Genomic DNA, 25,093 nt, shown 5'->3' on the forward strand with positions numbered 1-25,093 from the left:
TCAGGGCAAGGGTCTCTCCAACCTCAGGGGTCTGTGTATCCTGCCTGTCTGTCTATCCTGTCTTTCAGGAGTAGTCCCAAGAAAGACACACAGGACCTCCCCCACAGCCCTGGTAGAGTGGTCAGAGAGATTTCATCTCAGTTCACCTATGATCGTGTGACCATACAAGTCAGAAACAGCAGTGAAGACTCCTGGGTAGAAGAAGAAAGCACTTCCCTGTGTGTGTGTGTGTGTGTGTGTGTGTGTGTGTGTGTGTGTGTGTGTATACCAGAGAGTACAGATGTAACAGTGGAAAGCAAGCAACACTGCAGGGAGAATCTTAACTCTGAGACCGTTACAGGTGCTTCCTTGCCCAGGGACTCCGGGCTATAGCTGGGGACAGGGGATAGGGTTAGCTGCTGTCCCACAAGAATTTGGCACCATGGTTCTCCGGGGTCAGAGCTGTGCCCTCCCCTAAAGAAACCCTATCGGGGCCACTAGAGAGAGTGGCACTAAGAACTTCGGTTTATAAAGGTACAATCAGGAAGGCCCTGCATCTCTCAGAAGGGGCTCGCATCCAGGAGACATTTGGGGGAAGAACAGGGTATGAGGCACTGTTTCCTGCAGGGCCTGGAGTGATAACAAAACTGGGGGCAGGGTGGTTCCCAGGTATTGTTAAAGCAAGACGGTCTCTCCAGATTTACATGGGGGAAACTGAGGAGGAGAGGAGGAGACCGGATACGGGATAAGTTAATTCAAGTAAGAGAGAGAGAGAGAGAGAGAGAGAGAGAGAGAGAGAGAGAGAGAGAGAGAGAGAGAGAGAGAGAGAGAGAGAGAGAGCACAAAACAAAGCAAAACAAAAACAAGAGCAAGAGCAAGTAGGATGGCAGAGATGTGACGGGCCCAGAGAACCCAGCCATTCCCACCTGCAGGAACTCCCACATGTCCCCTGCCCCTGCTGCCGTAAAGTCACACAGAGGTCTCCGACTGCAGCCGCATGACGAACTTGTGTGACTTGGGATCCACAAATTCCTCAGAAAGTTTGAAGAATGGCACCTTCTTGGTGCTCACGACCAGGCTGAAGTCCTGGCGTTTTAAGAGGAAAACGATGCCGTCCTTCAGCCCATTGGTCACTGGCTCCTCGCTCACCAAGGTCCACTGTTTGGCCAGCCAACGTTCCTTGTGGTACTGGATGGTGGGTCCAGCTGCCAAATATCGCTCCAGGAAGGCCTGAGGAAGAGTGAGAGAACTCTGTCTAGGCATCTCTCCCGCCCACCTCTCCTTCAGGCCCTGAGACACAGCTTTCAAAGATAGATGCTTCTGAGCTTATTATAGAACGAACTGGTGTCTTCAAACGTGAAAGCAGAGGAGAGTCTGAGAGACGCCTGACGTACATATGGCATGATGACATGCACAGAAGTGGCACAGCTCCAGTCAGGACCAGAATTCACCCCCCCCCCCATCCTTCACTCTGTTCCTTGCACCAGGCCAACTAGGAACCTAAGTCTTTCTTTTTTCTTCCTTCCCTTCAATACAGCTGATATGATTAGAGCCATGGAGGGTTGCCCTAAGAGGGAAGTGGGCCAAGCAAAGATTCATATGCAACATTGTGTGTGTGTGTGTGTGTGTGTGTGTGTATGTGTGTGTGTGCGTACATGAGTATATATGCATGTATGTGTGCATGTACATGTATGTGTGTGTGCATGCGCGCATATACGCATGTATGTGTGTGTATGTGTGCATGCACAGGTTTTACTGGTGACTGAAATCAAGAACACAGGCCTGATCTAGCACTGAGTTACTTTCCCAGCCTCAAAGCACAACCTCTTTCTCACCTGCTCACCAAGAAAGCTATACTAGGAAGCTGGTAGATGGGGTGAGGTAAGCAATGGCTAAAAGTAAGCACCCGCAAAAAGCTTACTTTGGGAGTGAAAGGGGTCAGGAAGGCAAAGGTGAGACTTGGAATGCAGACATTGTAAAGATGAGAAACAGGCCTCTGACATCCCCCAAATAATTCAGAAGCCTACGCTTGCCTCCTCCACTCCACGCATGCATGCAAGACAGACAGAACAGGAAAAGAGATCTGAAAGAAGAGACGAAGAAGGGGTGAGGAGAAGGCAGAGGAGGGAGGTGAGAACAAAAGGGACTGGAAAGTGGACCCAGAGAAAGGCCTACGCGGCAGGACACGGCTGCAGGACACAGCGGCAGGACACGGCGGCAGGACACAGCGGCAGGACACGGCGGCAGGACACAGCGGCAGGACACGGCTGCAGGCCTACCTTGGGCGTCATGTCGTGGGTGATGCAGAACTCCAGGTGCTGCAGGATGCTCTCCATAGTGTGGTAGGGCTGCTGTTTGGTGGTCCGAAGGTACTTCTGCATGGCACGGGCCATGGATGCAAAGATGGCTTGGGCTGCTTCCCGGGGGTCCATCACCTCCCTGGGGTTCTTCTGTTCCTCCTCCTGCAGCCGCTTAATGTGAGTGAAGGCCTCTTCCACGGCCACCACGAGCCTGGGAGACAGGCAGTATCTGCACCAGATGCCCACGGCTCATCCTACCCTCTACCCATGGGCTCTGACTGCTGCAGCCAGAGCGAGGTCAGGCCGCTAGGCTCTCCCTCAAATAAGAGAAGCCCGTGTGGAGCCCAAGTGCCTGGGGATTAAGAGATAGGAGGTGCTTTCCTCACAGGCAGCAAGAACAGTTGTACTCAGTGGAATCGGATTAGGGACTTAACGTAAATGAGCCTAGCATCAAATCCAGAAAGTCGCCTAGGAACTAAGCTACAGAAAACGCCAAGTAGCCCATCAGACCCTAGGAAAAGACTCCACACCACACTACACTATGTAAAAAAAATCATAAGTAATGACTAAAGGGACATGATTCATTACTACTACTACTATTATTTTTTTTATTTTTATTTTTTTATTTATTGGGGGAGACATGCACACACCTTCTGTGGGGGTTAGAGTACAGTCTCTCCTTCCAACATGGATTCTGGGGATTGAACTCAGGTCATCGGGCTTGGCAGGGCTCCTGGCCCTGAAAACAACATTTCTATTCAGCCACAACAGCACATGCAGTGCTGACACCTGACTGGAGTGGGAGCATATATGCAGCAGCTCAAGACCAGCCTGCACTCCATATTAAGTTCCAGGCCAGCCAGGACCCTGTCTCAAAAAAAAAACCGGAAACAAAAAAAATCCAAGTATAGTGGCCTGTACTTTTAATCCCAGCACTAGGGACGCAGAGACAGGCATATCCTTGGGACCTGGTGGCCGGCCAGCTGAGTCTAACCTACTTGGTGAGCTCCAGAGCAACAAAGTGAATGACACCCGAGAAACAATAGCAGAGACTGTCCTTTGGCCTACACACACACACACACACACACACATACACACACACACACACACACACACACACACACAAATTATCCCGCTGGGCCTGAAAACCAGTCTTTTCTGTAGGTGGAAAATACCAGAAAGAGCTGCCTCCTGTCAGAAAAAGCCAACCAGCACGCTGAAAACTGTGGGGTAGCAGGACGTGGAGGTGATCCCATCAAAAGCCAGGGAGCTTGAAAGGGAAATCCAGGCACAATGGGAGTTGCACAGATTTTAGCCTACAGGGTCCAGGCAGACGGTCCAGCAAGCCTGAACCTGACTCACGGAACACAGCAATAATAAGTGTGTTGTTTTACAGCTGTGGTAGTCAGTCGTGGCAGCACTAGGGAACGAATATACAAACTCTATTTCATACCTGTTTTGCTTCCTCGCCCCTGCTCATCCCACAGGCTCCCTCCCTGAGGTCTCCACTTAGCCCTGAACTCATGCAGCCAGCACCCACCTGGCCCTGCGCCTGCGTACTCTGCGCTCATGCAGCCCGTACCCACCTGGCCCTGCGCTTGCGCACTCTGCGCTCTTGTTCGGCTTCCTCATAGTAGTACTCATTGTGGCTGTTGTCCCGCCTCCGTGCCGCTGCCGCAATCACAGCCCTCGACTGGCCAGTGGAGTTATTGGTGCTGTTTTCTGCACAGGAGGATAGAGGAGATGGTCAAAAATAAAAAAATAAAATATAAAAAAAGCGCGTAGCCTCTGCACTCCGTTGGAGTTCTGGGAACATGGCCTGACACATCCAGAGGATGTGTCCCCACCACCCAGCAATGCCTCCCAGTCCCAACCCTCCTGGCCACCTCTCTGGGAGAAACTGTAGGAAAGCAACCAGAAAGGCATCGGAAAAGGCAGGAGTCCTGTATATATGCCTCGCGATGCAGGAGGTTTTGCAGCGCACGGCCAAAGGGTAGAGACCGGGGCTAAGAGCAGACCCAGGAGCTAAATCAAGCATAAAAATCATAGCGTAAGAAGAATCAGCAGCTAAGAGCAGCTACCTGAAGTCAAGGGAAATGACAGAACAGAAGGGGCAGGGACACAGGCCAGAGAAAGGAAAAGACTAGGGAAGTAGCTTGGAGCCCTGCTCAGGAAGAGGCCGGGAGGGGTGGAGGAGCAGGGCCGCTCACCCTCTCCGAGAGAATACACCTTGAAGCCAGACACTTTCTTGGCCAGGACGGACTTGGGCAGGTTGAGGAGGGCGGGGTTGTAGACAGGGAAGTCATGGTAATACTTCTCCAGGATCCACACCGCCACTCGCTGGATGCTGTTGGGGAGACGGCAGGAGGGGGTAGGGAGAAGGGACAGACAAGGGGCGCGGGGGAAGGGACACATCAGGGCAGGTCGGCAGGGCTGGAGGGGACATACGACAGGGACAAGCTGCTTCCAGGAAGCCTGGCTCAAGCCTGAGGCCTATAGTTAGCAGGCCCCTAACCTTTCTTTCCCACTGCTGGGTCTGTTAGCCGTTTCCGCCAGCGCTGAAGCCCAGGGGTAAATGGGCCCCAGCCAAAGGTCTTGTCCCCTATCCCACATTCTCCCAAGGTTTCTGATAGGACCTGGGAGGTGCCACTGATGCTCTGCACAGCCTGGGGGTAAGGAGGGACACATCCTGCCCATAAGCCTATGAAAGCTGACTTTCTTTTCTTTTTTCTTTCTTTTTCCTTTTTTTTTTTTTTTTTTTTTTTTGAGACGGGTTTCTCTGTGTAGCCTTGGCTGACCTAGACTCGCTTTGTAGACCAGGCTGGCCTCGAACTCACAGCGATCCACATGCCTCTGCCTCCTGAGTGCTGGGATTAAAGGCATGCACCACCACCGCCTAGCTGGGAGCTGACTTTCTATCTCTTCTTCAGGTGGTCCGTTCCCGGGCTGGCTCATCTAAGCATCACTCACTAACTACTCACAAGAAACTGGGCCTCCAAGAAAAGGCTAGAGACCTTCTGCTTACACCCCACCCCCACCCCCGTCTCGCTCCTCCTTGGTCCATCCTCCTCTAAGATTCCTGACTTGGAATTGTTTCTATCACTCCCAGCTCACAGCTCCCACTGACATCTTGCCCACAATCCTACCTTACGGCTTCGCACTTAGGCTGAGAATATCACCGAACTCTTTATTGTGTGCACACTTCCCTTCCACCCAGCCCCTCTAGCCCGTCCCTTATTAACCCCACCATCAAACCCTTCCCTTCCCCTCCCCCACCCCCAAACCCTTCTGGGTCTCATCTTTGCCCTGTGCAAGTCCCACTTACAGTTTCACACACCCGTACCTGAGATGGCCAACATTGTAGAAGCGGCTGGCCCCATCTGTGGACCGCACGACCTTGAGTGTGAACTGGGGCTGGAGCTGCCGGAGCTCCAGCAGGACCACAGCCAGATAGTGTACGAAGAGGAGGGCATCCACTAACGAAACCGCAAACTGAACCACACCCTGGTAGCTGCGCTCCCGGGCATCCAAGATGCGCACGCCGTAGAAGAGCCAGTAGGAGATAACGAGGAGGAAGACCAGCACCATGAGCAGGGCACGTAACACGAAGACTCGGGGCAGTGAGGCCTTGGGCCGGCGGAAGAACAGGGCCCAGCTGCCCAACAGGAGGATGAGCAGCTTGAAGGCCACAGAGATGAAGAGGCCCTCACAGGCTGTCCCGCACGGTTCCAGCTCCTCCCGCCACAGGAGTGGGGGCAGCAGCAGGAAAGCCAGCGGGGTGAGGAAAGAGAGCAGTGCCAGAGTGGCCCCTGCTGCCACACCCAGGTGGCGTGAACAATCCAGAGGGACACTGTCCTCCATGTCCTTGGCGATGCGTGTGAGGTCATCGTGGGAGATGCTGTGCTCGGAAGTGCCTGTTACTACCGTGGTTGTTTCTCCCCAGTTGTCATCCTAAAGTCAGGTGGGGGGATGAAGAGGAAAGGAGAAGCAGCAAAGACGGGAGGGCGTGGGAAAGGAGAGGGGGAGAAAGGGGACGTCGGCAAATATGCAATCATCGGAGAAGTTACCGAGCTTCACCGTGTGCCCGTCTTAACGCTGCAGAAATTGCAATCTAAAAACCCAACTCCCTGGGGAGCTAGCTGCACAGAGATCAGGGAGGGAAAACACCGTGTGGGCAGCGATGACCCTCAAGAAAACAGAGCACAGGACAATTGCCTAGGGAGCTGCTCGGGCAGTGACGATGACCCAAGGGCAGGCTTGCCAGGCAAAACAGACAGCATGCAGAGAGTGATAGGGCCCGAGCTGACCCCCAGCAGCGGGTGACATGCAAAAGCTCATCTGAATTAGTGGTTCCCAACCCCAGCTGCGCACATTAGAATCACCTAGGGAGCTTGGAAAACATACCAATTATGCAAAGTGAGATCCGCTTGTCAACCTTTTTTTTTTAAAAGCTCCCCAGATGATTATAATGTTCAGCCAAGATTGGGAACTCTGAACTGAATGATCTCTAGGGGCCCCGCTAGTCAGAATGCGCCCCGAGGACCAGCAGTGTGGAAAATCACCTGGGAGCGTGTGAGAAATGCAGAACCACAGGCCCACCCCACATTTAACCAAGCCACAATCTGCACTTAAACAATATGCCCGTCCACTGTCCCAACATTCAAGTTCTAGAAGAGGTCTCTCAGGTTTTTTCCAGTTTTTTGCAGAAGTCCATGATCTCAGCAGAAGCTAGAGACAGACATTCAGAGCAGAGACTCATGAGCTAAGGCACCCCAAAAAATGAGAGAGCTGGAGTGGGGGTGTCCAAGTGCAGAGTGGCTAGGAAAAGGAAGTCAAAGCCATCTGGGCAGGCCGTGTGGCAATGCCAGGAGGATCGTGGGGGCAGTGGTATATGCCTGTAATCCTAGCACTTGGGAGGTGGAGGAAGAAAGACCAGAGGTTCAAAGCCATCCTCAGTTACATCAGTAACTTCAAGGCTAGCCTGAGCTACATGAGACCTTGCCTTTAAAAAATCATCTATCCTCCAACCATGAAGGGCTACTGTACTTTTCTCATTAAGGGAGAAGAGGGGACAGAGAGACCAACGAATGCTCTAATTAGAATACAGGAAACATGTTGCAGACTCAGGGTCACCGTAGGTCTCTGCAAAGCTACCTGTCCTGGGGGGCCATCTGAACAACACCTGAACAGAGTGTGTGGAGGGAAGCATGGGCAGGCTAGGCTCCCCCAGCCCTTTCAGAGTGAGGTCTGCTCAACCCTGTTTACCTGCAGTGGCTCGAGAGAAGCCCCAAGACCACCAGCACTTTTAGTACCCACAATCCACTTCCCACCTGACCGTACGGAGTCCTACCCTAAAACCCAGAGGATGCAAGCTACAGGACTGAGCCTCGCAGTGCAGTGTGGGAGGAGGCCTAGAAGTGACTAGAGAGCTGAGGGATCTCCTCTCCCGGGGATGGGAGAAGAATCTCATCTGAATATAGAAGGCAGAAGAGCCGGCCACTGTCAGCTGTGGGATCGCAACCACACCCTCACCCAGTGACCCCTACCCTCTCAAGCATCAAGGCCTGGGGAACCCCACCCAACAGGATGTGAGTTAATCATATCTCAAGGTCACTTCAAAAATCCACAAAGCCTGGTATCACAGAAAGGAGAGAGTTCCCAATGTCAGACAGGTCCCCTCCATCGCCGACCCATACTCCCAACCTCTAAATAAGAAGCTAAGAATCTCCATTGTCTACAATACTCCCACAGAGAAAGAACAGGAATAATAAAGCTTGAGCTATCTCAGTGTCCTGGCAAATCCTGTCCCTCCTAAATTCCAGGACTGTGTTCTGCCTACTGTCCTCTCTACCCAGGGAGAAAGTGCAAAGGACCAGAAGTTAGGAAAGAAGCAGCTGCTCACTCTGTCCTGGAGAATTCTTCTCTTTTACAAGGTGCCCCCTTTTAACTGCTCAACCTCGCTTCTCTCAGGTCCTGGATGCTTGTATCCATGGACTTCTCCCAAATCTCTTTTCCCTAGGACCTAAGTGATGCTGTTCCACAAGATGACAGCAGAGGGCGTAGGTCTGCGACTGAAGGAACCTGCGGCCTGCCCACCACTGGCGCTGCCCTCCTACTCCGGCCTGCACCAGCCTGACTGGCTGACAGGAGCTTCCAAGTAGCAGGGGCATTTCTCCTTACTCAGTTGAATCGCCTCTGCCTCTTGAGATCAGGTAGAAACTGGTACCTCCAAAAGGGTTTTCACTGAAATTCCCTGAAATCTAGTGCAACAAGGCCCCGCCTTGGGACACTAAATAAAGGAAAGACATAGCGCACAACTGTGCTTCCCTTCATGTGGGACTCAGAGATAGTCTGGCATAGTGGTGCACACCTTTTAAATCCAGCACTCAGTAGGCAGGGATAGGCAGATCTCTGTGAGTTCGATGCTAATCGGGGCAACACTGTGAGATCCTGTCTCACAACAGAAACAAACAAGCAAAAACAAAACAAAAAACAACCAACCAAACCCAACAAAACAAGTCTGGGCTACATAAGGAGATCCTGTCTCGAAAAACAAACAAAAGGATGCCCTTCTGTATGTTGGAGCTGTGCCCTTCCCTTGCCTAATGGAGACTCCACCTGCCCCGCCAAGGGACCAGAAAATGTCTGATCTAAACCATCCCCAACGCTCACCCGCTCATCCCCTCTGGTGGACTCATTGTCCAGCAGGGGCTCTCCTGGAGCCTGGATTGTCACTGATTTATCTCCACGGCTCCCATCCCGGCTCTTAGAGCGGTGTCGGTCCCGGCGGTCCCTGCGGCAGGAAGCCAGAGAAACAGGAAGAAAAGGTCAAAGAGGTGAGTTAAGGTCCCCTCAGCAGCCCCTACCCGACCACCTCAGCATACACCCGATCCCTCTCCGCCACTCCAGCCTTACCCACCTGTGCTTTCGGGAGCTTCGGGAGTGGCCTGACTTATAGGAATAGCCCGAGTACTGGGACTCGGTGTCCATGGCGTCAGAACGCCGTGCCTTGTAGCGCTCCAGGGCCGCGGGCTGGGGCCTCTTGGGGGGCCCCAAAGCCACCTCCTTCAGCACAGGCTTCTTCAGGCCAAGAGGCACCTTTAGGAAGTCAACCGTCACCCTGAGGGACTCTATTTTGCTGGACGAGTGGGCTTATCTCAGAGAAATTCAAGCGACAGCTCCCTGAGAAGAAAAACATTTGCTTAGGAGTAGCTCAGGATTCCCGTGGATCAGGACACAGGGGAAAAAACATCCCCAAATGCCACTAGAACCTCACATAAGCCCAGCCACTCTCTGAGAATACCTCATTCTTGGTTCCTGTTCTGTCCAACGGGTTCAGCTCCTCCAGCTAGAAAGACCCTTCACCCACAGTATGCCCAGTATAAGAAGCTGACAAAGGCTCCCAGGGCAAGAAGGACACCCATTAGGTTCCCCATTGGGAAGAATCAAGGCACCACTTTCTTATTCTCAGCCAGGAAAACAAGACTTGGAAACACAAGCACATCCATACAAGCTTGGGAGCACAATCAATCTCTCTCTTCTCTTTTCTCTCTTCTCTCTTCTCTCTTCTCTCTCTCTCTCTCTCTCTCTCCTCTCCTCTCCTCCTCCTCTTCTTCTCTCTCTCTTCTTTCTTCTTCTTTCTTCTCCTCCTCCTCCTCTTCTTCTTCTTCTTTCTCTCTCCCTCTCTTTCTCTCTTTCTCTCTCTCTCTCTCTCTCTCTCTCTCTCTCTCTCTCTCTCTCTCTCTCTCTCATTAATAAGTGGATGGGAGTACAGCAAAAACACAAAGAAAGAGCATCCTCTGAAAGCCTAAAGCCCCTGGAGACAAGCAAGACGAAAGTCTCTCTCCATTCAGGGCTTCCTCTACACTGCACATCTAACTCTGCAGCAGAGGACAGCATCTCCTCCCTGACTTTCCAAGTGCTAACCCACCATCCTTCAGAGGCCAGCCCCAACTCTCACAGAAGCCCTAGCTACTCTAGCAACCACGGGCATCTTCACTGATGCCGCCGACGTATCTCAAGTCATCACCATGCCCTGAGCACTTCCTGTCCTCACTCCCTGATCCAGCAAACCTGTCTAACTCACCTATTTCACACCATATACTTTACTCTGCCCTCCACAGTGTGGTGTTACTGACTCTGAGTTTATGGTCTGGGGGAGAGTGTACACTAAACAGCTAAGCCTATAAAATATAAGCAGCTGTGTCAGTGTGAGGAAAGAAAAAAGAACAAGAGGTTACATGACCTGTAAATTTATTACAAACATTGATACATTTGTTAACAGACAGATGAATCAGGGATTGAACGCTGTACTCTAAGCAAATGCTCTACCACTGAGCTAGCTACATCCCCAGCCCCATGGAAGATACATTAAACAGAGTGTCTGAGAGCTTTGAATGTGCCCAAGAAAGGAAGAAAAAGCCCAGGGAAGGGAAGGAGTGACACCACACCAAGGAAGGCCAAGTCAAGAAAAGGCTCCATGAATTTAAGGAACAAGCAACAAGGCTGGGGAGATGGCTCAGCAGTTCAGAACATCGCTTGTTCTTCCAAAGAACCACAGAACCCGAGTTCGATTCCCAGTGTCCACATGGTTCCTCACAACTATCTATAACCCCAGTTTCAGTGGATCCAATCTCTCAGAAATTCGGGCAAAATACCACTGTACAGAAAATGAACAAAAAATAAGAATAATAATTAAAGAACAAGCAACAAAGCTGAGGCCAAGAGAGGGTGGCTGAAGCAGCGGGGAGCCAATTGAAGAGTTCTGGTTTTATTTGCAGGTTACCAAGAAGTCTATTTAGCTGTGCAGATACAGATTGGAAAAAAAGAAAAAGCGGAAATGGAGAGATCCATGAGAAGGTCCCACAGCTGGAAGACTTGGCCATTAGAACCCAAGGAAGAGGTAAGAAATGGACTCACAGAACCAACCAGGCCTGGTGAGGCGGCTGACTGGGGGGTGTGGGGTGGGCTAGGGAACATGAAAAACACCCAGTCAAGCCCACGAAAACAAGCAAGTAAAGTGTAATCAAAATGAAAACACCGAGGAAGAAGATCCTGAGCCTCTGTAAGGACCAAGTGTGTGAAGGAGCGTGTTTGGGGAAGAGGGAGCTTGTGGGAGCGGGCTACAATTCCTGTTCTCCATTCACAAAGCTCATGGCTGTGAGGAATGGACAGTTGCGTGCGCAGCCAAGGAGCTGGAGGCAAGAGGGAAGAAACTAAGAAGGAGAGACCAGAGAGGCCTGTAGAGTGTAGTCTCAAGACAGCCAATAAGACAAGTGGACTTCCCCAGAGGAATAAACCCAACCAGGCCCAACAAACACTGCTGAGAGGTTCATCTGTCAAGCGCTGAAACAGACTTGCTTTGTGAAGTTACTCCGGCTACTTTCAATCACCAGCAGCTGGAGAATGAGCGAGCGATACATATTTGCATCCATCTGCCCTCCTGTGGGTACAGGCCAAGTAACTGAGACCCACCTCGTAAATGAATACGCCTGTCTGTCAGAGAGAGAAACTGCCGTTGCGGGGGAGATAAGAATCGATGTGAAATCCATTCATTTCTCCTAACAGAGCCATGCGGAGGCGAGATCCATGAGCCAGTGATTTCAATACCCTCCCCCTCCCCTGACCCCAATCAAAGCAACATGTGATAAGAGACATATTTTGGGGGTATGAACCTCTCTAAAACAGGGCCACAAACAGGGCCCGTCCCATGTTCACCCCTCTGTCTGCAAATTACATGTTGGGCTCCTCTTACCCGTCCCCTAGGAACCCACTCTACTGGTTTACTCCTCTGTACGGCTCAGACGTCACAGCTGCACCACTTTTGATGTGGCTCCCACCTATTCTTTCTAGCTCTCCTCTTGAAAACTCAACTTTGCCAAGAGGTTCCGAGACCAACAGACTACAGGAGCGGGTGATGGAGTAAAAGAACAAAAAAAGTGCTATAGATTTGATCCAGACAAACAGCAGCGCCCTCTCCTACCTCATCCTCCACCCCAAATACCTGCGGAGAGCCAACAGCAAAGAGAGCCTGGGATTTACACCAAGATCCAGGTTTGAAACCTGGCTCTCCCATGGCTGAGCTGTGCCACTGTGGGCAAGGTACGGCCCCTGTTGTGCCTATGGCCTGGTGGGCCTTCTGGTAGAACAAGAGGCGAGGATACCTCCTTCATGGAGTAGCTACAAGGAATGCAGGGATGAAAGAAGTGCTTTCATGGACACTACGGCTACTAATAGTTAAGTAATTAATAAGCTCTCAAACTCCAGTCCCCAACCACTTCCTCTGAAACCAGGGAAGGCGGTGGTATAAATAAATTGTAGGACTAAATAAAGAACGAGCTCGTGCACACACACACACACACCCCATCCTGACCCACTACTTCAAACACACCCGGATGTGAGGTGAAGCCATTCTGTTTCCCCTGCAGATAAAATTCAAGCCACACAAGGTGCCAGTCATCTCTCAACTCTTTGTTCCGAGCCTGGAACCCCTGCCTTCCTCCTCCGGCAAAAGATAGACCCTGCAGCCCTGCCATAACACAGGGCTGCCCAAAAATGCAGCAAAACATGCTTCTCCCTCAGCTACCAAACACGGGGCACAGAGGACCACAACTTCTGAAGCCTTTGCCTTCTGTTCCTCTGGGTACCCAAGAGAGCTAATCCCGGCCCTGGGAAGGGATGAAAGGTAGGCAAAGAGATGGGTAGAAGGTCCCCTTACATAATCAGTCTCAAGAATCAGGTTTGGAGGGTCTCCCGGGTGGGCAGCGTTCCCAGGAAACGAGGTGGGGGAGGGGACCAGTGGATGAGATCAACAAGTAGAAATGAGACAGGAGAGAAGTCTGGGCTTGGCACAGGGCAGAGAGCTACACCCGGCTGAGGGGCAGAGGCAGTAGAAAGCAAGTATGCCCCCACTGCTTTTCAACTCAGTCCCACCCCTCAAGACACAACCACAGGCACAGAGTCCCCTCCTCAAACCAGCCATGGATTATGTGGGGTTAAAAGGAGGCCAAAGAGGAGAGAGGGAGAGCAGAGAGAACCCCGCACAAAAAGGAGACCCTTCTCCCCTCCAAAGGCCTTTCAGAAATAAAATTAATGGAATGTGTCTCAGTATCATCCCAAGGGAATTGGGAGGAGGGCTGAAGGGAATGTGGGGGCTTTTGTCCCAGCTGCCCAGCTTCTCCCACATTGATCACCATAGCAACCAAAGCCCCCTGTTGCCTAGGTGATGGCAGCCAGGTCCTGGAACCCATACCCAGCATCCAAAGCGAGAAAGGTTATAGAGGTGGGGGAATAGGATAGAGGGGGAAAGAATGGGGTTTCTCCTCTGGCAGCCCCAGCTTTTGTCTGAGCTTGGGATCAAGTTTCTTCAGGAAACAATTGGAGGCCTCTAGAAAATATAAACTGAAAACCTGGCAAGAGGCAGAGAGAGCAAGGCCCTGGGGTACGTGGTATGTGGGTGGGTAGGGGTGCCGGGGAACAGGCCCAACTGACCCTTCCTCATCCGCCACTCACAGGAGTGCTGAGCGAATAGCCAAGTGCTGTGTGGTGCTGTGTGTGTGTGTGCGTGCGCGTGTGCGCGCGTGCACGTGCATGCACCCATGCATGCACCCATACATGCGCACGCACACATAGGCACCCCACATGTGGCAGGTGCTGAGGACAACAACCAGGCACCAGGAGTCCCTGGTCACCATCTTTTGCCACTGCTCTAGCCCTGCAGTGCAGTTCATGTCTTCAGACCTAGGATGGAGACCTGAGACAGGACACGATGAGGGTGTACCTGGGAAAGCAGAAGCCAGGGTGGCTCAGCCAGAGGAGAAAGTAGGGAAGGGACAGATCACATGTGCTCACCTGAGGGGGGGGCTAACTCTTCTTCATCTGCACCGTATGACAGGGGTGACGGCAGCAGGCCTGTGGGGTGGAGGTGCCTGAGTTTCACGTGAGAGACGACTTTGGCCAGAAAAAGATGAGGATGGTAAAACGGACAAGAAGCTAAAGTTTATCTTGGACTGGGGTCTGTCTCTGTCAGGTCCCACTTCCTCTTCTCAGCTGGGGACCAGGAAGGGTAGTCCTGCCTGGGTGTGTGTTATTCCTCCAAAGTGTGTTCTAACTCCGAAGTTATTCCTTCGGAGCCCTCCTGAAGAGGCATCCATCTGCGGGCCTGTTACAACCCTCTGAATCCTTCACAAGAACCAGGTCTCCCCACATCCGGCCTACCCCCACATCTGCACCACAACCCATGGTTAGGTGACTCCTAGGTTGCCATCTCAACTGCCGAGTACCTACTTTGGGTCGGGGTGGGGGTTTGGGGAGCACCTAGTCATAAGGCTGATCACCAAGAAACAGAACAGAGGTTCAGAGGTTTAGCATTCGCCCTACACTACACTGTTCCCTGAGTCTAACCAGGTAACCCTGTGAGGTAGTAGTAGTGAGCGTGAGTAACGGAGACTTGGAGCTGTAAAAAAAGTGGTGGAGCTCTCGGAAACTGCTCTTTACTCTCCTTCACTGGCCCACCTAACTCTCTGCAGCTGTGAGCATTAGCTGAAAGGTAATTCAGCCATAAAAATCAACCCGGGTTTACAGATAATAAATGGCTAGCCCGTGGTCACTACTTCCGGGACAGCCCATTCTGGCCTCTTACTGCTTGGAAAACCTTGCTAGCACTTGGGTTTGACGGGATCTCCAGAAAGGTGAATAGACTCTTCCACAGACCACCCTCTGCCTCTGGTTCTTTCTGGATCCAACCAGCCACCACTCCAAAGAACTCAAACACTCCTTCATTTGTCCCCATCCAGCCTTGGACACGGTCAAGCTACTCATGCCAAGAGGCTCACGCTAGGTCCTTCCTATCATAGAAAGAACCAAGAATGGGCAAAGGACCACAACCACCCTAAGCCTATAAAAACTGGGCTCCCTGACGCACTCTTTATACCCTCAGAAAAAAAAACCCAGTGACTGTAGTGAGACCCAAGAGGCCAAAGAAGGCAGCTGGACCTCAGGGGGCCCAGTGGGAAAGCTGCAGGACCAGGTGCCCAGGAGCTGGCACCGGGTGCCCCACCCCCATACTGCTAACCAAGCACTCTTCTTAGGAGGGCCAGACGTGAGCTCACCATCCTCACAGCCCCAGGGTGGGAGCAGGATCCTTCTCCTAGCAGGGGAGGGGCGGAGTAGCAGGGGAAGAACCCACAAATGGCCTCCTGCCACCGGTACACAATACTAACTAAAAAGGAGCTAGAAAGCAGAGCCACACCCCTTTCCACCTTCTGTAAATTTTCCCTCAGTGTAAACCAGGGAGTGGGGAGGGTACCCTCCAAATCCAGACACTGAAAGACTGATACACACACACACACACACACACACACACATGCGCATCTAGTTCCCCTTCTGAAACCTGGAATGGTTCCTGCCCGCCCCACCCAGCTCCACCCACCCCGGCTAGGCAGGTTCTGTAGAGACCTGTTCTGCTCTCTCTGGCACCCCCACCCCCATCCGGGCTCTCAAAGTCCCTGCCCCCAATCTGGCACACACACACATGCTCACACACAAACACATGCGCAACCCATTGCATCCCAACCTCTAGTTTTCTCTAGCCCCATCCCTGGTCAATCTCGGGCAGGATGCTGAGGGAAGAATATTCCCTTTGGCATCTTTCCCAGGCGGAGGCTATAGGGAGAGAGAGGACACAGAACTTAGGCAGAGGCAACCGAGACTGAAATGCCAGGATGCTCTATTTCATTTTCAGCACCCGCAGGGCTTTGAGCTACTGCCTCCCAGGCTGTGTCAGAAGAGGCCCCTCCCCCACATACCAGCTGAGGTATGGAAGGACTACGAAGGAAAATGGGAAAAGGACAATAGGAAGTAGGTGAGCTGTGCTGACCCACGGGCCCACTTCCTGAACACACACAGTCAAACAGAACCGCCTCCCTGCCTTACCGCGTTAAGTGAGCCTCAACTGTCCCTGACCCCAAGGGACCTCAAAGTCTGCTCCTCAGCCAGGCCCTGCCTCAAGGCAAGGAAGAATTATTTAGGAAGAGGAAGTCAGCCAACCTCAGGCTGGCAGTGTGGACCAGGAGAGCTGAGATGTGGGGAAGGAGTGTGGGGGAAGAAAGGCATATGGGACACAGTGGGTGAAGGCTGGATTGTATGGGGAAGCAATAGAGCGAGCCTCAAGGTGTGAGACGCAATGGTGGCGGGGGGAGGGCAGCTGGAGTGGCAGGCCTTGGTTTCTCCATAAAAACTCCATCTACCTCAGTCCAGGGCCACTCACATGGAGGAACACTGAGAAAGCCAAAAGGCCTTCCAATCAGCTCCTCCCTCCTGACAACACCCGCCTCCCTCGCCCTTTCAGCAAACTATCAACTCCCCCGGCCTTATATCTGCCACTTCCATTCCTGGAGTAAAGCAGGTGACAAAATACGTGTTTCTGTTCACACTTGCTGGGTTCTGAGTTACCACATCACACCTCAGGCTCAGCACCTGTTTCTGTCTGATCTCACCCCCCCCTTCATTACCCTAAAAAGCCAGAGCCCCCATTCACAAACCCCCTCTTGCCTTCTGTCCAGGCTAGGGGAGCCAGGCACTGGTGAGAGCAGAACCTGAAATACTACAGTTAAGACTGTGGGAAAATCCGATGACAGCGGCGGCCGGGTCCCTCTCCACACAAGACACAGCCGTGAGCTATGATGGTAGAGCTGTAGCTCAGCTCCAACAGGAGCCCTGCCATGGCTTAGACGATGAGGTGCTCCTCTTGGGGAAGGACTGGGCTCCTCCATAAGACCCCCATCTCGGGGCTGGAGAGATGGCTTAGCAGGTAAGAGCACTGCCTTGCTCTTCCAGAGGTCCTGAGTTCAATTCCCAGCAACCACATGGTGGCTCACAACCACCTATCTACAATGAGATCTGATGCCCTCCTCTGTCATGCAGATGTACATGCAGATAGAGCACTCATATACATAAAAATAAATAAATAAATAAATAAATAAATATTTTTTTTAAAAAAGACCTCATCCTTAAGAGCTAAACACGTCAGCTTTCCAAGGGGAAAGAGGACTTTGTCACATTCAAGATTAAAGCCAAGAATGTACAACCACACAGAATTGGGGTGACAGCACGGAAAGATGAGCAAGTACTCTGAGAAAAGGAAAACCAATGAGCGTTTAGAAGCTACACCATCTTTGAAGACTTTCTTGCCGTCTCCAAGCTTATTTTCCTGTCTGTAAAATGGGAACAATAGTTTTCTATATAATAATGTATCCAAAAATCACAGAAGTTGTAACCTGCAAGTTGCTTAATAGGGCAGTGTGATGGTCACATGCCTTTGTGATCCCAGCACTTGGAAGGCATAGGCAGGCAGATCTCAGTGAGTTTGAGGCGAAACTGGTCTACAAAGCACTTGCTTGGTTCTAGGCCAGGCAAAGCCACACAGTGAGACCATGTCTCAAAAAAAAAAAAAAAAAAAAAAAGGTAAGTAGGTAGATAAATAGATGGACAGATTAAAAACTGATGCTCAGTAAATGTTGGTTTCCCAACTCTTTTAGGTACTGTGTAGCCAATCCTTCCACTTCTTTTCCTATTGCTTCATTCTAAAAAGGAGATTCCCCTCAGAGTAAAGGAGGAGGGCAGGGGTGGCTCCCCCCCCCAACAGGAGCATGGACCAGGAACTAATCCCACACTGACCATTTCCTCCGCAACTTGGGTCCACCCCACCCCCGACCCCCAACCCCACTTCTCTCTTCTTCCTCAGTGAAGTCAAGCCTAGGATCCAATGGCTTCCCAATCTTTTCCAGGCTCTCCCCCTAGCTATTCATCGATGGGCAGGGAAAGAGGCCCCAAGCCTCCTGCCCCACCCCAGCCCCCAGACACTGCCCACACTCCCCTCTCAGGGCCCCACCCTGATTACCAGGATAGGCCCAGTGCTACTGATTCTAAGCTCGCTTTTCCCAAACCCATTCCCAGCTGTCTTGTCTATAATTACCAACCTTGCCAGGGGCAGAAGACTGGCACCACAACAGCTCATTTCCAAAGGGCCCCACCATAGAAGCCTCTGCCTCCCACTCAGTACCAAGCAGAGGGGGTTAAAAAAAAAAAAAAAAGACAGATGCAAAGATTCTGCCTGACACACTGGGGTTCTAGCCAGATCACAGCAGAGAAGAAGACAGTGGGCTACCAAAGGCCAAACAGGATAGAGAGAGTCTGTCCATCTGCACCTCTGCCATGAGCATCACATGGCGCAGAAGATTACCCACCTGTGAGGAGTGAGAGGTTTCTGGTCAACTCAGAGTGAGAGGAAGTTGATTGGAGGCAAAGCAGGAAGGAAGATGAGGATGAGAGGAGAAGCACACAGCACACAGGTGGGAGCTGCAAAGAGAGAGGAGAAAAGGGGAGGATAAATATATATATATATATATATATATATATATAATATATGTTTGACACAATACCATCCCAGCCTCTCTCCCTGATGCCTCCACATCCCAGGACAGAAAAAGATAGTTAATTTTGTTTTATAGCTAGGGAAACTGAGGCCAAATCTCCACTTTGTATTCTAAGGTCCCTCAGCAGCAAACACCCCATACTCCTTCTTGCTCATGCTCAGCAGCCTCAACAACCCCTCGATTGCCTCCCCGTCTTCCTATCCTTTAAGAATGGTCAAGAAGGGTCAGGCAGCAAGTGTAGCTAGCTAGCTAGCAGCGCACGTCTTTAATCCCAGCACTCGGGAGGCAGAGGCAGGTGGATTTCTGTGAGTTCGAGGCCAGCCTGGTCTACAAAGTGAGTCTAGGACAGCCAAGGCTACACAGAGAGACCTTGTCTCGGAAAGGAAAAAAAAAAACACAAAGGAGAAGAAGGGCCAGGTGTAATGGAGCAGGACGTTAATCCCAAAGTTCCAGGGCAGCCTAGTCTACACAGCAAGTTCCAAAAATGAAAAGCAAAACCTTGTCCCAAAATAACTATATTTATTGGCACACGAATAAGTGGGATCAGCTAAGGAACATGCATGTAGTAGAATATTACTAGGCCATAAAAAAGGGGTGAAGTACATACATGAACGAGCCTTGCAAACATTCTGAAAGGAAGCCGGACATAAAACGATGGAATTTAGAGGAACGAGCCAGAACAGGTAACTTCACACAGACAGAATGCAGGCTGGCAGTGACACGGTGGGAAGGATTGGACACAACGCGGACACACGACACACACACACACACATGACGACACACGGGACGGACACACACCAAGGATGAACAAGGACCAAACAAGAGAGCATTGGAAACAACAGCTTAATGTGTCTGCAGTTCTTTCAGGGCTAGCGAAAATGCTCCAAAACTAGGCAGACGTGGCCAAACGGTATTGTGTGCGCACTAAACTCCATTCTCTTTAAGTATGATCATTTCATGTTCACTTCTTTAAAAAAAAAAAAAAAATCCAGTGGCCAGCACATCTCCTTCAAGATCCTCGCCCAATGCTCTACCTCAGAACCAAAGTCTATGCTTCACTGGCCTCCAGAATACACCTCCGTACGCCGCTGGGGGGTTACGGGGATAGACGTGTCTAAGCATGTTTCCCCTGTGAACAGTTTCTTCCCCCCTCCCCATCCATCCCCCGTGTTTCACACAGCACCTGGCAGAAAGTGGACTGTGATGAATGCAGTCTGCCAGAGGAAAACACCAAGTCAAGTCTCCCTCACTCGCCTGCCCTACTGCCCAGCCCTCGGGCCCTTACTACATCCTTGGATTAAAATCCAAGCCACAACAACCAGGAGTTACTAAGTCATTTCCCCTGTGCCAGGCACTGAGGAACACGCTCTTCCCAGATTATTTCACTTGGTCCTCATAAACCTAAGGGGTGGGGCCCAGCGCCAACTCCATGTAACAGGTGAGGCTTTCAAAAGCCACCCCGTTTCATCTGAGGTCACAGAACTCAGACGTTCAGAGCAAACTGTCAACAAAGGAGACCGGTCACAGTGCAGGGTGGGGGACTTGGGATTCTTTGCGGATGGGTTCGGTGTAGGCTTGGCGTGTCTTCAAACACGCAGAAGGCTACGGGAGCGGAGCTATACGACACGCATCAGGTCACACTGAGCTCAGCACTAAGCGAATCTGTCTGAGTCTTCCTCGTGGCTTCATAGTGGAGGAGCCAGCAAAGGAGCAAACTGGAGTCCCTAAGACTCAGAGGGAATGCAGGTCCAGGGAAGAAGAAGATCTCCCTCCTCAAGACCTACAAGGAGGTGAGGGGAGCAGAAGACATCAAGGAAGGAAGGCCGTGGGGAATTGGGAGAAAGTAGAAAGCAGGACCAACACAATAGAGAAGGGGAAGCCAATGTGGCCACTGGCTCCCGGTCTGGAAGTACTCTTTGAAATGGTACCTCCTATTGTCTGGCCACAATTCCCTCTCCTAGGAGGGCAACTCCTCCTGATAGGTATGCCAGAAAACCAGGGCACTGACAGAGGGGACCTGCAGGCCCTGGGAAGAACCATCTGATAGGTGTCCGGTTTGAAGGAATGAAAACACTGGGTAGGGAAAAAAAGAATCTAGCCTACTCCTACCCTGTTCCTATTCCTACTCTGACATTTTCTAAAGCTCTCCCCTCCTCTCCCCAGGCTTTATGAAGGGTAGGGAGCTCTGAGGGCTAAAGATGGAACATTCCAACTGCACATGCCCATTGGAGACCGACATTCCAGCTGCAATTACCCAGGACCCTAATGGGCATGTGCAACTACAGCCTCTGCCTTAAAGCCAGTGGCTCCGCCTAACTAACCTCTGGCAGCAACAGGAAAATAGTTGAGAACCTGCAGCTGGGTCCCACAGGAGGAGGACTACCCCTCTCTCTTCCCTTCACCTCAAAAAGAGAACAAACAAGAGCAAAGAGAGAAAGAAGGTAGCTGCTACTTCTCAGAGAGGAAAAGTCTTTTTTGTTTTGTTTATGTTTTGTTTTGTTTTGTTTTGTTTTGAAATAGGGTTTGACTCTCCTGAACTCACTTTGAAGACCAGGCTAGCCTCAAACTCAGAGCAATCCGCCTGCCTCTGCCTCCAGAGTGCTGGGATTAAAGGTGTGCGCCACCGAGCTTGACTGCCCAGCCACTCTCATGGAGATAAATACAGACCCTTTCCCACCATGTGCACATCTGGCCTCTCCACTACACACACACACACAAATTCACACACAGAGAAACACAGTCACACGCGCTTGAGCACAAGCACACACACAAATTTATGCACAAACCACACACATGCAACACAAAAACACACTCGCGTACACAAGTTTGAACACAAGCATACTCACACATGCAAACTCACACAAGCACACATTCATGAACAGACACATAGACACACCCTCCATCCAAAGAGTGCCGCCTCTCATCCAGAAACTGTAGGATAAACTACCTGGACACACTTTCAGAAGCTCCCAGAGAAGCGCCCCGCGTCACTTTCTCAATCCCACGTCTCCCTACCAGGTAACTGGGGCAGAGAACCAAGCCCATAGCATCAAGGAGCACTGAAGCCCACTGAGAAAGGTCACTACTCTCATTGTATCCTTGACTCCTCCAACCCTCAAAACCCATTCGTGCCCTTCCACCTCCCCTGAACCTATTCCCCAGTCTCCACTCAGCATCTTCCAGAAAAGTCCATCTCCCCAAATAAGCACCTCCTAAGACAACTCACTACATCCGCTCCCACCCCCTGGCCCCCCTCAGCCCGTGCCCAAATGCACAATCCCCATTAGGAGGGTCTCAGATACTCAAGACACTGCCATTCAAATCCTGCAGACAGCCTTCCCTGCGGGCCTGCTGCCAGGAAAATCTGCCTGTAGAGACAAGAGAACCCCCCCCCCAATAACCACTCAAAAATACACACCCATCAGTACAGGTTACTCACAAGGCATAGCTTCACACACACACACACACACACACACACACACACACACACACACACACACACTCCCACCACGCAGGTGCACACACCTATCCATATATGCCCACCACCCATTCTGCTCTTGTAAACCCACCTCCTCTAATACCTTACTCATCTCTTTCCCATAAGCCCCTCTCTCAGCACATACACACACAGACACACACCCCTTCCCTTGAGTATACACGCGAATACATACCCAAACACACAGCAGATGTATGGTCAGCTGGGGCGCTCCCCCCCCCCTTACACACACACACCTACACATCCCACGGCCCACCTGCAGGAACACGCAGTACGTCAAGGCATGCACACATACACACACACACACACACACACAAAGAATCACGCATACTGATCCCCCAACTAACCCTTTAAAACTCACTGTGACCAGGTCCTTCGAGGAGTAAACAGGACGAGGGAAAGAGAAGATGTCGTCGGTTACCCCCCACACCCACCTCGACACACATTCCCCGGTATCGCCTTTGGGCTACACATACACACACACACACACACACACACACACTCAGAACCATCTCTCAGGGATCCGCTCTACACCCCAAACATATACCTGCCCCTTCCCTCCGCACTCTCCAGAGGTGTGTATGCATCCCTCCATACCTTCAGCTTCCAATAGCTCCAGCCTCCGATCCTTCCACGGCCTCTCCCACCACCTCCAACACACGCTTCCCAATCCCCGGCTTCAATGGGTTCCCTTGGGATCGTTCAGGCGCCCGCCCCGGGCCCCCTGGCCCAGGAAAGTCCCCGGCTCTTAAGGCCTGGGCTCCGCCCCTTGCCCAAGCGCCCCTTCCCCTCCCCAAAGTTGGGGGTACTCCGCTGTGCAGTGGAGAACAGACCGGAAGGGGGTTGCCTCAAGCCCCTCTTCCCCCAGAAGCCACCCCGCTTTCTCCAGGGCCGGGCGCTCCCTAGTCCTTTGCATGATTTCCTTCTTTTTTCTGCTGCTTTCTTTCTTTCCTTTTTTTTTTTTTTTTTTCAAACTTTGCCCGCGCCCCCGCGGCCCGCCACTCACCCGCCGCTGCGAACAGCCGGGTGGACTAGGCGCACGCCCCGCTCCGCGCCTTTGTATCCGCAGCGCACCGGGTCGTTCCGAACTCCGCGCTCTAGGACGGGCAACGCGGGCGATGGGGGTTGGCGAGGGGGACTCCTGAGGTCGCTCACCCCGGCTCCGTCCCAGACCACTCGCCTCTTTTCCCCCTCGAGGCCCCGGGGGCAGGGGGCCGGGGGACTGCAGGGCGCTCAGGCTCCCATGGCGGGACCAGAGGACCAAGCAATCGGGGATCAGGAATCAGATCTGGAGCCGGCGGCGGAGGGGGGGGAGGGGACAAAGGGGGAGGGGACCGGAGGGGGGGACAGGGGGCGGGGAGCGAGCTCCCAGGTGCCGCCTCCCGGCTGTTCCCGCAGCCACCGCCCCTCCCGCTGCTGCGTCCATTGTCTGCGGCCCGGCTCTTCCCCGAGTCGCGGCACCCCCAGCCCTGCGCCTGGCCATGCCCTGCGCCCTCGGGATCCTGGGAATCCGCGCCCGGTTTGCGGACCTGTCCAGGAAGGTGTGCTTGATGCTGCCTCGATTCTTGGCGTTGGTCCATTGGAGCTGTCCTCTTTGACTGCCTGTTGAAGACCTTTCCCCTAGGCCCTGATGCTGGCCATATTCTCTTCTTTGGGACCACAAACCCTGCCACACAAAATCCAATGGAATCTGAGATGTGGGAAGGTTGATTCCTCCCCCACCCTACCCCATTCCGGCCCAGAGCTGCAAAAAGGGTCATCCTGATATTAATTAGTGACAAGAGACCGGCCCCTCTCCCATGTATACGGGATTTCCCTGACACTATACCCCCCTTCTTCCAAAAATAATTTAATTACTCAGTGTTCTAGCTGTGAGCGAAGACCGCCTAGTCAGACTGGGACGCTCGCTCATTAACACATTTTCCTCCCCTCTGGTTTGAGTGTTGGGATTAATTACAAAGGGAATCCTGCCCTAGGGGAAGGGGAGGGGGAGAGAAGACTAGGACGGGGCGGGGTGAGGTTAGGGACTGCGACTTTGGGCGGCGGAGGAGAAGAGAGCTTCTCCCAGGAAGCCTAGGGTAAAAAAAAAAAAAAAAAAAGCCTGGGTCGGGGCGGAACTACTAGCTCTCCACTCTGGCTAGGGTAGTTTAGCTTTGTAGGCAGGACCTAGGGAGTGTAGGTTAGCACAAAATATCTGGCACATTTAAGGCATTTTCACTTCAGAGCACACTAGGAAACAAACCAGCTAGAGTCCCTAAAGTGGCTAGGAATCCAACAGGGGTAAGCCCACCATAAAGTAGCTGTGGGAAGGCCGAGTTGCCCTCATAGTGAGTGAAAAGCAAAGTATTATTACACCGCTGCTAGTAGTGTTTACCCTGTAACCTGCCACTTACCTAGAACAGTCCCGCTTCAAAAGCATCTTCACACACACGTCTCAACACCCCCACGGTCTCCACCTTTCAATTCTGATACCTACCCTCCAAACCCTGTGATTAAGAAATCCCAGAGAAGGCGACTCCCAGCCTCTGTTCCTTTCTCTGACGGAGTCTTCGCTAAAACGCAGCCTCATCTCTGCTATACGTTCTAACCTGTCCCCAAATGACGACAGACTGTCTTTGTTACTGTCCAAACAAACGCTTCCCTTCTGCTTTGCCCAGACCCTTGCGTTTCCTCAGTCACCGTTCCGACGTGGGTTAGCTAAGAACCTAGCACCAAGACTGCATGAAATATAGTCATAGTTTCAAGTACCACAGACTGTGCAAACACACTGACCCTCATTCATCTACGACGATAATGTGCCAGGCACGGGGCTGCTTTAGGGGTCCTGTGACCACACCAGAGATGTGAGGGAAGGACAAGGAGGGCAGGAGACAGTAAAAGGAGAT

General features: G+C 52.0%; 1 protein-coding gene across 1 annotated transcript; it reads right to left on the reverse strand.

The window, feature by feature from the left end:
* Positions 1 to 780: 780 nt before the first annotated feature.
* Positions 781 to 23,501, reverse strand: Vangl2 (VANGL planar cell polarity protein 2). Its single transcript, XM_051147889.1, has 8 exons — positions 23,215 to 23,501; positions 9,199 to 9,461; positions 8,952 to 9,072; positions 5,623 to 6,230; positions 4,490 to 4,626; positions 3,866 to 4,001; positions 2,259 to 2,490; positions 781 to 1,209 (listed from the first exon to the last, which is right to left on the reverse strand). The coding sequence occupies exons 2-8, from the start codon at positions 9,267 to 9,269 to the stop codon at positions 949 to 951; spliced, it is 1,566 nt and encodes a 521-aa protein (XP_051003846.1). The 5' UTR covers positions 9,270 to 9,461; positions 23,215 to 23,501; the 3' UTR covers positions 781 to 948.
* Between the last annotated feature and the right edge of the window lie 1,592 nt (positions 23,502 to 25,093).

The sequence above is a fragment of the Acomys russatus genome, chromosome 6 (assembly GCF_903995435.1).
Source record: "Acomys russatus chromosome 6, mAcoRus1.1, whole genome shotgun sequence".
Taxonomy (NCBI): domain Eukaryota; kingdom Metazoa; phylum Chordata; class Mammalia; order Rodentia; family Muridae; genus Acomys; species Acomys russatus.

Coding starts and splice junctions, on each gene's coding strand:
- Vangl2 (XM_051147889.1), bottom strand. CDS start 9,269: ATGGACACCGAGTCCCAGTACTCGGGCTATTCCTATAAGTCAGGCCAC. Junction 9,073..9,198: donor CGAAGCTCCCGAAAGCACAG/GTGGGTAAGGCT, acceptor TTCCTGCCGCAG/GGACCGCCGGGACCGACACC. Junction 1,210..2,258: donor CCCACGACATGACGCCCAAG/GTAGGCCTGCAG, acceptor ACTCTTCCTCAG/GCCTTCCTGGAGCGATATTT.